The sequence below is a fragment of the Lasiodiplodia theobromae genome (assembly GCF_012971845.1).
Source record: "Lasiodiplodia theobromae strain AM2As chromosome Unknown scaffold_55, whole genome shotgun sequence".
NCBI lineage: Eukaryota > Fungi > Ascomycota > Dothideomycetes > Botryosphaeriales > Botryosphaeriaceae > Lasiodiplodia > Lasiodiplodia theobromae.
Window position 1 is genome coordinate 31,639 of NW_023336536.1, and position 13,786 is coordinate 45,424.

General features: G+C 54.5%; 6 protein-coding genes across 6 annotated transcripts; 3 read left to right on the top strand and 3 right to left on the bottom strand.

Moving 5' to 3' along the window:
* Positions 1–2,430: 2,430 nt before the first annotated feature.
* Positions 2,431–3,214, bottom strand: LTHEOB_11902 (uncharacterized protein; the record flags this gene model as incomplete). The annotated part of the gene is made up of 2 exons (XM_035508710.1): positions 2,431–2,552; positions 2,674–3,214. The coding sequence occupies 2 exons, from the start codon at positions 3,212–3,214 to the stop codon at positions 2,431–2,433; spliced, it is 663 nt and encodes a 220-aa protein (XP_035365471.1).
* A 1,410-nt stretch (positions 3,215–4,624) lies between these two features.
* On the bottom strand, positions 4,625–5,741 carry LTHEOB_11903 (Cytochrome c peroxidase; the record flags this gene model as incomplete). Its single annotated transcript, XM_035508711.1, has 2 exons — positions 4,625–5,471; positions 5,629–5,741. 2 exons carry the CDS (start codon positions 5,739–5,741, stop codon positions 4,625–4,627), a joined length of 960 nt encoding a protein of 319 aa, XP_035365472.1.
* A 1,179-nt stretch (positions 5,742–6,920) lies between these two features.
* LTHEOB_11904 (uncharacterized protein) lies at positions 6,921–9,364 on the top strand (the record flags this gene model as incomplete). The annotated part of the gene is made up of 4 exons (XM_035508712.1): positions 6,921–8,527; positions 8,576–8,785; positions 8,840–9,204; positions 9,333–9,364. The coding sequence occupies 4 exons, from the start codon at positions 6,921–6,923 to the stop codon at positions 9,362–9,364; spliced, it is 2,214 nt and encodes a 737-aa protein (XP_035365473.1).
* Positions 9,365–10,035: 671 nt separating this feature from the next.
* LTHEOB_11905 (Alpha beta hydrolase fold protein) lies at positions 10,036–10,953 on the top strand (the record flags this gene model as incomplete). The annotated part of the gene is made up of 1 exon (XM_035508713.1): positions 10,036–10,953. One exon carries the CDS (start codon positions 10,036–10,038, stop codon positions 10,951–10,953), a length of 918 nt encoding a protein of 305 aa, XP_035365474.1.
* Positions 10,954–11,747: 794 nt separating this feature from the next.
* Positions 11,748–12,093, top strand: LTHEOB_11906 (uncharacterized protein; the record flags this gene model as incomplete). Its single annotated transcript, XM_035508714.1, has 2 exons — positions 11,748–11,916; positions 11,990–12,093. The coding sequence occupies 2 exons, from the start codon at positions 11,748–11,750 to the stop codon at positions 12,091–12,093; spliced, it is 273 nt and encodes a 90-aa protein (XP_035365475.1).
* A 222-nt stretch (positions 12,094–12,315) lies between these two features.
* Positions 12,316–13,418, bottom strand: LTHEOB_11907 (Ribosome recycling factor; the record flags this gene model as incomplete). Its single annotated transcript, XM_035508715.1, has 3 exons — positions 12,316–12,666; positions 12,816–13,260; positions 13,336–13,418. 3 exons carry the CDS (start codon positions 13,416–13,418, stop codon positions 12,316–12,318), a joined length of 879 nt encoding a protein of 292 aa, XP_035365476.1.
* Between the last annotated feature and the right edge of the window lie 368 nt (positions 13,419–13,786).

A 13,786-nucleotide genomic window follows, 5' to 3' on the forward strand; every position in this document is an offset into this window, starting at 1 on the left:
AGGAAGGGATTCGAAAGCGGGTGCGTGGTGGGCTGGATAGGCCCTTACGGAAAGCGAAGAAATCGCACAGAGACACGGCCATTAGCGGAAAGCTGTGATGAAGTGATGATGAGATGAAATTCATGGGTGTTATTTGCCAGACTCCGGCGTCGCGCGCATGTCTTTGTCGTCTTACCCCCTCGCTTTTTTCCACCGTTAGACCCGTTCTACGTCATCACCCTTGGGTGGTCGTCTATTCCAGAATGGCTGAGGGTTTGTGGTGTTCGGTGATTTTTGGTACTTGGCCAGTTTGTTCTTCTATTTCACTTACCGGGATTTTTGATTTCTTTTGGCCTCAAGGTGAGAAGATTTCACAAATGCAATGTATCTGTTCATTTGAACCCACGTAGAGGCTTAATAGTTTGATTTAACATACCTTTTACTGTTCCCCCCTAACTGCCCGTTGATATGCATCAACATGCCCCATCATAGAAGAAACATCGGTACCCGTGACCGGCTTCGGATAGCAGCGGAAGCCGCGAACTGTTGTCACGGGAGAGACGAACCGCCTTTTCCGTTCCACGGCGGGGTCCTAGAGCCAGGATGGCCGGACAACATAGCCCGTACCAACGAAGCTGACGTGTTGTCCAACAAACCCCTCTCTACTGTTCAGCCGGAAAACGGATGCTCGCGCTGCCGCGGGCCTTTCCGGGGCTAGGGCGCCGATGGCGTGCGTTTTATTCACCTTATCGCCCCCGAGAATTCGAGTAATATCGCGCATACTTCTCGTCAAGCATTTCCACCCTGGACTACACAGCCACAATCGAGTCCATTGTGGGGTAGTTGAGGGAACATGACAACGGAGCTCTGGTGGGCATGGAGATACGACAACAGTACTGGTCCGGAGGGATGAAGAAATTCACTTCTCGCAGTTCTTTGCATCTTTTCCGTTGGAATAATAAGATGGTACAGTACGCTTTCATTTATGAGCCTACGCGTGCTAGCCGGAAATAAGTCAAGTGTCAGGGGCTCATATGGTGCCTTAATGTCCGGTTCGTCCGGATCAACTGCCACTACCTTCTCGACCAAGTAAATGAAGAGTCAAAGTGAAGAACCAACACCATATATCATATACTGACGACAGAAATTCGCTCGCGGAAAGCACTATGTACCTAAGCAGTCAACAGGCCGGCCACCAGCGTAGCCACCGATGTTCGCGTGTAGCCCTTCGACCAGCCTAACCAGCGCTCTATGATAACCTTAAGAATTCAGGAACCACCATGAAGCTCTCAGAAGGTTAAAGAGTCTCGGGTTCGGGTCTTGTTTCTACTATCTTGCAGAACTGCAGCACGTCCTCCAAACCACAATCCTACCTTAAGAGCATCCATATCTGCTTGCATAGCCTACTGTGCAGCATCATGCCTGCGTTTAGTAACTTGGGGCTGCGTTAATCCTAGCTTTTTTACATTACGACGCGGCTTGGCAGAAAGAAGAAGCTATTCGAGCAAGAAAAGGCCTTCCGAGAAGAGAAGTAGTGACGCGACCGCCACAGTGAGGAGAAGGTGGAGTTGGTTAATCTGCTTTCAAAATTCCCAATGAGAGCAGATAAAACATCAAGCTTTGCAGTATCGTGTAAGCCGTGCAATTGGTTGTACGGATTCATTCCAGATTTCCGGACTTCATGTGCTGCTAGCAGCTAAGGACGATTGAAAGTATGAGTGAATGCTTGATGTCCAGATACGGCAACAATTCTCCGTCAAAGTCTATCGAATGAAGACTTGAACTTAGCTGAGTGGATAAGTTAGCAATCGTGCTGCTGGTAAGGATTAGACCCTTTGTCAATGAGTATACGCCTCATCTCCCTAGAGCACCTCGTCGACGACCTCTCTTTTTGGAGTCCTTGGAAATGAATTTTAAGCAGGAACCTTTATTTAGCTGCAAGCCAGGAACGGGTCTAGACTGTAAAGGAGGATGGCTCTTATCTGCCTTGACCTAAGCCGGACAACTTTATGCCTTGGTGATATTTATAGTGTCGGATTGGTATACAAAGCGCTGAGGGAGTCAAGAACGATGCATTATTTTAACAATGTAGAGCCTGTAGCTGAGGGTGTATATAATAGGGGTCGAAGTCGAAGCCTGGAGCTCGAGGGCTACAATAAGATTCGGATCACCTAGAAATGTCAATAATCCAACGGGAGGTCGTAGGTGCGACTTAAAACATGGACAGTATTCCCGTGTTCCAACGGCAACCTTGACAGTGTGGCATCAGGCATGGATTTGGGTCAGACCGTTCTTTGTGTTCAATTGAAGGTCCACGCCCAAGGCTCGGTTTCATGAAAGTATTCCAAAGCGAACACCATGTGTAGGTCGCTGGGGTCAGGTAGACAGGCATGCCAGACGAACCATCGATCTCCATTTCCGTCCAATCCGGCGTAGTCTCCGTGAAAATCGTCACTGCTCGGGGTAATCGTAATTCAGGAGGGCCCCCAACCAAAGCTCTGGCGAAGGATACCTCAAGCGCTGTCCTGAGGTTGCGAGCTTTACTGTGGTCGGAGGTATAGCTTCGGTGGCGTCTGTGCGAGGCAAACTGCGAAGATCGATTGGTCTGGAGACTCCGTGCTGTGAAAACACTCATGCATCCCACCATGGTAGGTGAACTCGGATCAAAACGGCCTAGCGCTGATTGGCACACACGTAACCGGATCCTGATATCCTCCAGATTATCGCACGTGCTCAGGGTGGCTTTAAGGTGCTGCAGGGACGTATTGAGTGTGTCAAGACCTGCGTCATCGAAGGTTGTGCACGCGGAAATATGACCGCTACATAGTTGATCGCAAAGGTCGATATCCAGCTCCAAGATGCGAAGGTTCCTCAAGAAGAGAGGTAGTGGCGTCAGATCGAGGCGGAACGAGTCTTCGAGGAGGGCGGCCTGAGCGTCGCGCATGTGTATGGCTAGATGGCTGAGTAAACCGCTGGCGAATTCTTGCTGGATCCGAGGGTCCATCTTCAGGACGACGAGAGGGAAGTAGACGAAATCCTTAGGGCCGATTCCAATAGACCATTGCCAGGACTTTATCAGAGAAGTCCTGGAATCCGCCGCGCAGTTGAGGTCCCAGAGCGAGCGTCCACGACACAGCTCAGCCATGTTCGGACAATCGATGATTTCCACAAGGTGCCGGTACACCATGTTGCGAAGTTTTGCAGGAAGGCGCATGAACAGTACTGGCTCCCTCATGTTCGTTGTCGGAAGTGTGGAAGTAATTGTTAGACCGGTGGGAAAGGACGACATGCTACCGGAGCATGCGAGTGAGGTGTACTCCATAATGGAAAAGCGTTCAGGATGGAGTACCTGAGCAATGTTAGGTTCTTTCCAGAGGAGGAAAGCTGAGATTTATATGCATCTACCAGTTTATAGTCCAGATTGATTCATTACTATGACGTACACAGCCCCGTTCGACTGGAAAATTTTCATATGGAACCTTTCATCAGCGGGGAATCCGTGGGTGAATTGGACCCTTGGTTCAAGAGTAATCACGGCACAACTATAAAAGCAGCGAGTTATCTCGCTTTACCTAGGTGTAAGAGACAAAAGCGGACAGAGTTTCTTCAGCCTTGTTCCAAAACATGGCCATCCCCAGCCAATCTTCCAATAACATCGACGTTGAAAGCAAAGCTGGCTGCGCTGCTGACAATTGTACGTGACTGTATCTATGTGAGAAAAAGCTTTCGTTGACTTTCTCCTAGCAACTGACCCCAACGGCTCCGCTATGGCAGACAGTATGTATCCACGAGCTTGAAATGAGAGTATCCGCTGAGTCGAGTAGCCACTACAGAGTCGATATCTACTACTCAGACGACGAAGCGCATGGCTGATAGGCCACTCACGATCTTCTCACTGCTTGCTTGGTTGATTGCCATCATCGTAGTAGAAGGAATCTGCATGGCATTGATCCTCAGTCGCGAGGCAGATGGGGCAGCCAAAATAAACTCGCAGTGGGGCGGCAAGCTGGTCAAGTTCATCGCATTTTCCTATGCTGTGGTCGTATTTTCGAAGGCTACTGAGTTCTGTCTAGAGGAGTGGAGGATGAGCAGATGGAAAGGCCTCGCTTTGTTGGCTGTGGCCACCCTTTTTCCTTTTCTCATTCTTCTTATGCTCGACCCTCCTAACGGCAGATGATGCCTAGCACCAATCATCATATCCTGGGATATTCCACAGCAAGTCTCGGGAGGGATCGAATGTTATAATTCGACAAATATCCTTAGCTTCACTCTTACTGGAAGCGTGGGTATCCCATGTACGCAGTCAGTTAAGTCCATTGTTTGTCCGCATGTATATAGTTCAGCTACCTATACATGTCTTCGCTACTGCTCCGTAACACCTGGTTCTACCCATTATATCATCATCTGGCCGTTTCCTCCACGCCTCTAATTTTTGCCCTAGAGGGCATGATTCAAGTACCGTATGAGGAACGGGTAGTGGGCTGCATATGGTAAAAGATGCGCATGTATTTGTCTATAGCAAGGATCTAGTTCTACATCATCATTGTCTTCGTCTCCTTCTAGTATTCTATGCTCTTGAAATCGAGGTGGTATCTTCCATCTAAAATTCGTCTGGACAGAAATGAAATCTAAAACCACCTTGCCCTTACAGCCTGGCCCTATACCGCTCGTTCTCCTTTCTTAGCGGCTCGGCGTCGTCGTTGGACTTGGCAGGGGCGCCGGGCAGGTGGCTCTTCCTCGGGGCGGAGATGTAGCCGCCCTTGACGTTGTCGGTGTTGAGGACAGCGCCGGACTCGTCGCGGACAATGCCGAGCTCGAGGAGCTTGTGGAAGACGTTGGTGAAGTCGGCGAAGAAGGCGTCGCGGTCCTTGGAGTACTTGTCGACCCAGGGGCGGAAGCCGGGGTCGTGCAGCAGGGCGATGTCGGTGGGAAGCATCATCAGCTCCTCCTCCGAGTCCTCGTCGTAGTAGGCGAACTGCTTGATGCCACTGGGCAGCGTCTTCTCCTTCCACTCGACCGAGGTCAGCAGCTTAAAGTACTGGTTGGAGAAGCGGGTCGGGTTGTTCACCCAGGCGCCGTCGAAGCCGGAGCGGTCGGCGTGGCAGCGACCGAGGTTGTGGGCGCCGGACAGGGCGACGATTTCCTGGTCGTTGAAGCCCATGCGGTAGAAGATGTGGCGCACGTGGTCGGCGCCCTGAGCGGCGTCGGGGAGACGGCCGCGTGGCGGTAGCTTGCTGTCATCGACGAAGTCCGTCCGTCCGGGCTGCCAAGGTATCGCCGGTCCGCCCATTGCCTCGATCGCCACCACGCCTGCCAGCGTCCACAAGTCCGAATACGTTATCCACGGGTGTGCCTCCTTGACAGGTTCGAGGAAGACGCGTGCGTGCTGCAGGCCTGCGTTGGCCGGGTCGCCGCCTTCGGCTTCGTAGCGCATGCCGGCGCCATTGCTGCCGCCTGTGTCCGTCTCGAGGTCGTATGTGCCAGCGGAGTGCCTGTGGCGGATTTGTTAGCCTTCTGCACGTGCGGAAGAGAAAAAATTAACGACTCTCGGGAAACCTGCTGCCCCTGGAACTAGGCTGCTGCAGGGTCTTGAGCCGCAAGACGAGGATGGTGACCGGGAAACCAGAATGCGGAGGGTCGAGTGCATACCATGCGAGGCGCACGAGGACAGGGCCGGCGGAGCCATCGTCGTACTCGGGCTGCTTGAGCAGTTTCTTGATGTCCTCGCGGACGGCGTCATAATCACCAGACTTGGAGGCCATGGTGTTCGGCGATGTGTTGGCGATGTCTAATCTAATCTCTTGGCTTTCTATTGGACGAGAGCGAAGGGAGAAGCGCAAACGCAGGAGTCTATGAAGAAGAACGAGACACAAACGGGGGGGCAGCGAGCAGAAGAAGAAGAGGCAGTCGACGGGAAAGGAGAATCACAAGCGGTGGTGCGTATAAGAAGTGGTCCAGTTGACTGGCTCGGGCACTGAATCCCGAGGCGGCGATGGGTTATCGTGAGCCTCGGCTCGCTGCAGCTCCTTATCGGCCTCAGGTTTGCCGACCGCCGCGACGCAGGGGAGCGCGACGAAGACGTCACACCACGCACGCATGTGAAGGCGACATGTTGGAGCCCCATGGGTGCCTCAGGCAGCGCGCATTACTCAGCGACGGGGTCCTGGGTCCTCGGCCCTGGCTCCTGGGTCTGGCCTCAGCCCTACCGCTACCATCAGCCGCTAGCGGCGAGATCTGGCGTGCCGAGAAGTGCTGCAAGGAAGACGCGCAGCAGCGAGCGTGCGGCTGGAGCGGCAGAGTGGCGGTGCGGCAAATAGTTCTGGCGACGTCGCGTGTGCGCTGCGCACGCTGTAGCACAAGCTGTGTGGTGGAAAAAGGACTGCAAGCTGAAAGGGACGAGGAGCATCTTGTGTGACGGATCGGCGAGGTGGCACGGAGCGTGGGCGCCCTTGGTTCCGCCGGGGCCGTGGCAGTGCGAGCTAGGAGCAGAGTCCGGCTAGGCGCGGCCAGACAACACGGAGGTTGCTCGCCGTCAACAGGTTTCCCCGGCTGCTGTTGCTGCGCAGGGTGGACCCGGCGTGGCTCTCCACTCCATCACCCTGGCCCTGGTAGTCGGCTGAAAGTTGAAGCGCTGCACATGCTGCGTCGTGCATTCTGCATCCTGCGGCGCCAGTGCTCGCGGAGGAGGCGCAATTAGGCGAGGTGTAGCTGCAAATTATTGGCCCAGAATCTGTCGCGCCGCCCAACCGCGCGCCGTCTTTGGGCCCGCCTGCTGCGGCGGCCGCTTTCCATGACGGGCCTCCTCACGGGCCAGCCCGCTCAGCTCCTCAAGCTTTCGTGCAGCTCTCTGGACTACCGTCGTAACGCTCAATGCTGCATGTCCCCCGCCGCTCTCCTCTCCGTCGCTCCGACTCCCCGCCTCCGCACCACTGACCAGAGCCATGGGGTCGCCCATGCAGATCGTCGAGGTCGGCACCCTGCGCACTCGTGAGAACGAGGAAAGCAACTTCTTGGGCAGCTCTACCGGAGTCTACTTCGTCAACACCGTCCGCCATGCCTTCAAGGCCTCCAAGGACCCCGGCGCCCAGTCGACCGACTCGCCCACCTTGCTCGACCCCGAGCAGGAAGGGCCCAACCCGCTCGAGGACTTTCTGCTCGACGAGGGCTCCGACGACAACCCGGAAACCCCCTCAGCCCTCGCCGACTTCCCCATGACCACTTCCTGCATTCCCCGCGGCCCTTCGTACGATGCCGCCCCTCCTGGTATCGGCCGCCCCCCGGACCCGCAAATCTCCAAGAAATTGCTTGTCTTGTACTTCAAGTTATGGCATCCGCTGTTCCCCTTCGTCCACGGGCCTTCGTTCATCAGAGAAGTCGAATGTCTTTACGACTCGTCCAAGCCCTCTCCTTCTCCCCCAGGCAGCGAGCCCGATCGCCACAGGTGCTGTCGCGCCATCATTGCCCAGTGCATCTTCAATGTCGCCCAGGCAGGAATGGCCAAAGACTACCTGCCGCGCCACTCGCGCATCGAATCGTCCCAGAGCCTGATCTTCTCCTTGAGCTCACTAGCTACAAAGCAGGATCTCCACAGCCTGCAAGCTCTGTTTGCTGCACAGCTGTACTTTGTCTGCGCTGGATCATTCAGGTCGGCCTCTGCCGTCGGCGGTATGCTCAACAAATCCCTGTTCCACGCCGGCCTCCATCGCTGTCCCAATCGTTATTCCCAGCTTTCAGGTCATGAAAGAGACATACGAAAACGTATCTTTTGGAGCGCATACATCCTCGATCGTTATCTGAGTCAAGGTCTCGGCATTCCTCTCGGCTTCCAGGACTCAGACATTGATGTTTGCATGCCTGGGAGGGAGAACCATAAGTCTCCTTCGCTAAGGTCCCACTCATCCAACGCGTCGGATGGCCTTTCGCGAGAACATTCGTCCTCAAGCTCTGCTCATGGACAAACGCCTCCCAACCATGACAACTATGGGAACGATCGTCCTCACTACGCCATCACTGCAACGCGAAGCGACACCCCAGCCAATCCCCACGAGCCCGCCCACAAAGATGTTGTCCTCGTAGGCTTGGTGGGGTACAGCCAGCTCACCGGCCGTGCCATCGAGCTCTTCCATAAATCCATCCATGTTCGCTCAGTCGATCATTCCAAAATTCTCTACATCACTGCCGATATTCATAGCTGGTACAACTCCCTGCCCATGAAACTCACTTCCGCAGATACTGTCGTCTTTCCTCGTGGAGAGTCTTCCGATGAAACCATCCCCAGCTTTGTTCCTCTGTTCACAGTACTCTACCAGCAGCTATTGCTTCTTGTGAACAGGCCTTGTCTATCATTGCCAACCAGGTCACCCGAGTTCCTTGCAAGCATGCAGACGTGTATCGGCGCGAGTCGGACAATCATCGGCGCGTTGGAAATGCAGCTGCAGCTCAGACAGCCGTTTTTCCTCCCCGAGCTACTCTCGGCAGGTTGGATGGCAGGTCTCATTTTGGTGTTTGCTTGCCAACTCAACTTCTACCCTGTAGAAAAAGGCTTCAAGTAAGCATTATATTCCGTGCGTGTCTTTGCTACTAACCTCGTTCCCAGGGAAATTTCTCAATGCCTCCGTCTCCTCCGTCTGATGAAGGATCACTGGAAGAGCGCCATGACGTACTATCAGACATTGACAAGGCTATTTTCCGAGCTCAAGCACGGACACAATGCCAAACTTCATCCAAACCCGGCAAAGAGGTCGGGGTCAGACGACTCAGATAACAGCAAGCGCGCCCGGTTCTCGAGGCAAAATATGTTCAGCGAGTACGTTGCAGAGCTGACCGCCGCAGTTTAGTGATGGCTGACAATATCACATAGAGGATACCCACACCAACCACACCACCAGCCATTCCACAGCATGACAAGCAGCCGTAACCTTCACAATATGCCAGATATCGGTTCAACAATGCAACAGAACCGCTCTCACCACTCTCCTGACGGCTCTCAGCGTTCGAGTTCGCAAGGGTCGACCCCTCAGCAGCAATTTGCCCAACCATTTTCGGCCAGCCACTTCATCTTCACGCCTCCCGGTGTCGAGCCACAGAATTTTCCGGCCGATAGCATCTTCAGTAATCAAGAGTACACTGGGTTCTCGGATGCTCAGCTTGAAGATCCACTTCTAGATGATCCATCTGTTAACGAAATGGACCTATTCGGCTCGGTGGCCTGGGGAACGTTGAATGGTAAGTCAAGAATGACTTGATCAAGTCGTATTCATCTCTTTCTGTCTCCATGCAGATTGCACAAGATCTGGAGGCGGTACTGTTCCATCGTTTGCGTATGCCACGAGTGCTGACCCATCTCTCTGCAGGTGACTACTCATACAACGGATTCACTGGATAAGTCGTCTCCGGACACGGTCAGCTCTACAAGAGACATCAAAACGCACCGATCTTGTTGTAGTCCATATCAGGTCGCAGTCCGGACTCCCAATGCGGATATTACCAAAGCGGTCGTTACAACTTATTCCAAAAGAGTAAGCTTTGCAAGGAAAAAGTCTCAAATTCCATCGGAATTGAAAAGGAAAATCATCAAGCAAAACTGATGAGCGCAATGGGCAAAGCCGGTGCTCGTCAAGAAAAGGCCATTGGCATATATGCGATGGGGGAGATACTTTATACACAATGCCGGCTAATAGTTGACGCTTGAGGCCAGGGTCTTCACGGATTCCACGATATCTTTTGTGCTTTCGGCTAAGGAAGGACCGCTGCATCGAGCATTTCTAATGCTTGTCAGCATCGGGGACACTTTCTTCCGTGCAGCGTGAGGGTTGTCGGCTCAACGATGAGGCGGGGCAATGCTCGACCCCGCTGTCCAATGGCAGGGGCCCTCGCGCACGTCATGCCGAACCTTGAAGCCGGACGCCCGGCTGGTTCCTCACGACATATCCAATCTATATAACCCCAATGTACTGCGTTGATCGCGCAATCCGGAACATTGCATAAACGACGCCGCCAAGGCCAATCGACTCAGATCAACCTTCCTCATTGATCCGCCAACGATCCCTCCACATCATGACGACAGACACGTTGTTCCCAGGCTTCACGCCCTTTGACATAACAACAGATGCCACGAACAACATCTCCATCCACGGAATTAAGGGCGGCGAAGGCCCGCCTCTGCTCCTAATCCACGGCTTCCCCCAAACGCACGCCATCTGGCACGCGGTTGCGCCGCAGCTGACGTCTTCGTACACGGTCGTTGCCATCGACATCCGCGGCTATGGGGCGTCATCGAAGCCACCGCCAACGGCCGACCACGCGCCCTATAGCAAGACGCACATGGCGCACGACTGCATCGCCGTCATGCAGCACTTTGGCTTCTCGAACTTCTTCGTCTGCGCCCACGACCGCGGCGCACGCGTCGCACACAAGCTCGCCGTGAACCACCCCGACGCCGTCAGGAAGATGATTTTGCTCGACATCTGCCCCACGCTGGCCATGTACGAGCAGACGGAAGCCGGCTTCGCGACGGCGTATTGGCACTGGTTCTTCCTCATCCAGCCCCACCCGGCGCCTGAGACGTTCATGAGCGCGTCGAGGGCCCGCGAGTGGCTGGCCATGTTCACTATGGGCGCGAAGAATCCTGAGGGCAAGGGCATGGCATTTTTCAAGCCCGAGGCTTTCGAGGAGTACGTGCAAGCAGCCCAGAAAGAGGGGAGCGTGGCGGCGTATTGCGAAGATTACCGTGCTGCGGCGACAGTGGATTGCGAGGAACAGAGGAAGGATAGGGAGGCTGGGAAGAAGATTAAGTGTGATTTGAGAGTGCTGTGGGGAAAGAAGGGTGTTATTGAGAGGTTCTTTAAGGCGCTGGATGAGTGGAAGAAGGTGAGCGAGGGAGAGGTGAGCGGTGGGCCGGTGGAGAGCGGGCATTATATCCCGGAGGAGGCACCGGAGGACGTGCTGAAGAACATCAAGGAGTTTCTGGTCTGAGGAGATATGACTGGAGGCAAGTTTCTCTCTCTCTCTCTCTCTCTTTTTTGTCCATGTTGAATTGTATGAACTCGGCCTGTATTAAGGCTCCCATTTCTCTCTCTCTGACGTCTGTAATGAATCTAAATCTCTCCTCCGTTCATGATGGGGCATATCTGCTATATTGGTGTGAATGGGCACAAATCATTGAAGCCACTCTGCTGAAGTCTTTGGAAACTGGAGGATCTGCTAGTCAAACGCAAATAGACCGTCGCTCACTCACCAGACCCTTTGTTCCTGGACCGCACCAACGGTATTAGCGCAAACCCCCCCGCGTTCCACCCGCTGCCCCTGTCAATTCTCCATCCACTCGGGATCTTTTAACTTCAGCCCTACATACGTCACATTCCGCCTTCGTCGTCCACAAGGCATACCAACCAGATTGCGACAACAAACGGCGCCACTTCCGCAAAACCGGTATTGCATGCACGCATTGTTCCTTCCCCTGCCAGTTCCGCGTGACTTCGCGCTCATTCGTAAACGTGAAAACGCGTCAGTCGCTGCTGCCAAGATGTGCGACATATGACATAATTCTGCCGTAGCATGTACGCTCGCGCTTTCTGCCTACGCGCAGAGGCGACCAATAGTGCAAGCATTTTCTCTATATTTCACTCCGCATTCTTCAGCTCCTCCTCGCACCTCTCAACCTTTCTCACACGCACCCAAGAGCAACCCTCGCGGCCTAAAACCAAGCATACCACAAACTTCAGATCCTAAACAAAGATACCCTTACTAAAACGACGACAACATCCACCATGACGGGCATCGTCCAGTCGCTCGAGAACCTCGTGTCGTCCTTCTTCGCGCTGATCGGCAACGCGCTGAACGGCATCCTGTCGGCCTTCCAGTCCGTCCTCGCGCTCATCTACACCTTCTTCCAGCAGCTTGCCGGCCTGCTTCAGGATGCGATCTCGTTCCTGCTGCGTAAGACCACTTGATTCTCCCCTTGCTGATGAAATGTGTGCTTTTGCTAACGTTGTTCGCTTGTGGATTCCAGACAACATCGTCATTCTGGGCATCATCGCCGCCGCAGCTTTCGCTTTCCTCACGTTCCAACAGCGACAGGGCGGCAGGGCTATCGGACAGAAGAAGCGCGCTTGAGACGCTGGTACCGAAGAGGCTATGCAGTCATAACAGGGTGATGCTGTGGGCGTTCATACAGGATACCCAATGAATTCTTTTTCTTATTCATGACATGCTGCATTCATGCTTATGGGGTTTCTTGCAATAACCAAAGCAACCCTCTTTTACGTACCTTTTTGATACAAGCAATCCCAGCTCCACTCCTCTGAAGCCTCAACATATATGTATAGAAAATCCTCTCTACTGACTCTCAAGCACCTTCCTCGCGCCGTCGACAATGTGCTTGACCTCCTCCTGGCCCTTCTTGGCCGTCTCGTCCATCAGCTTCTTCGCCTTCTTCACATCGTCCGGCCGCACCTTCTTCTCGACCTCGAGCGTGCGCAGCTTCTTCTGGTGCGCCGCACGCGCATTCTGCACGGCCTGCAGAGCCGTCGTCTCGGCCGCCTTGGCCGCGTCGAGCGCCTTCTTGCGCGACTCGCCCGTCGGCGGCGGGATGGGCACCGTAATGGTGGTGGGGGCGTCAGATTTGGGGGGTTGTGGCGTGAGCGAGTAGGGCGAGGCCTGGATGGTCGACATGAGGGGCTTGATGTACTGTTGCCGTTCAGAGATTTGCACACGTCAGCTTCAAACCGCTTTCTCTACATTGCACACACACATCACAAACGACAGCCTCCCCTGCGTGTACACAGAAAAAGGGCCTCGAAGATAATCCAATTCCACTTTCTTGGGGGTGGTCTTACCTCCTCGTCTCCGGCCACGACGGTGATGATGCGGCCCTTGGGGATGACCTGAGCCAGGTCGCCGAGCGGGTGCGTCTCCTTGCCGTCCAGGGCGCTGCCCGTCGGCTTCAGCGTCACCTTGAGCTTCTCCAGGTGCTCCGGGTTGAAGCGGCCGCCGGCGCGCAGCTCCGACAGGTCGTGCGTCAGGCGCTCCATGGCGCGCAGGATCTGCGACTCCATGGTCGACAGGTCGTACGCGTCGTCGGTGGGCGTGGCCGTGTGCGCATTGTTGACCGGCGGCGCGCTGTCGGAGCGGGCGTGCGAAAGGTTGGCCTTGCCCGACTTCTTGCTGAGCCGGGGCGAGGTGGAGAGCAGGCGGCGTTGCTGCTGCTGGGGAAGGGCGTTGGTGGTGGTGGTGGTGGCAGTAGTAGTAGCAAGGTGGTGGTATGATGACGTCGCGGAAGCTCTGGGCAGGCCGATGTGGGCTGTCAGCTACCGCGAGTTGGTGGTGGTGTGGGGATGGACCAATTGGTACACGCACGGGAGGCGTGACGCCGTGCCTGCTCGGGTCTGCAGGAATTGGGGCAGCTGCTTGCTCCAGGAGGTCGCAATGCGTCGAGACATGGTGGGCTGTGGGGTTTGTTGTTGCTGATGTGCGAGGTGTGTGCGGGCTGGAGAGAGCTCGTGGCAGCTCTCGCATTGGCCGTGTCCAATCATGCCAAGCTTGTGGAGGCGATCGTCCGATACAGATCGTCGGGTCGCAACTCAGCTGCGCCATTACAGAGGGGTATTGCAGCTGACGGCTAGCGTGGATTTCTTTTTCGCTCATGCCATGGGCAGTTGAAGCTATCATCCGGACGTGAATGCATAATTATTAATTCCATAATTACATCCGGATGATAGCTTCAACGACCCATACTTGTTCTTTTTCTTTTTTTTTTATTAAAAAAAAAAAGACGGGCATACTTATGCTATGTTGTAGGGCCCTACTG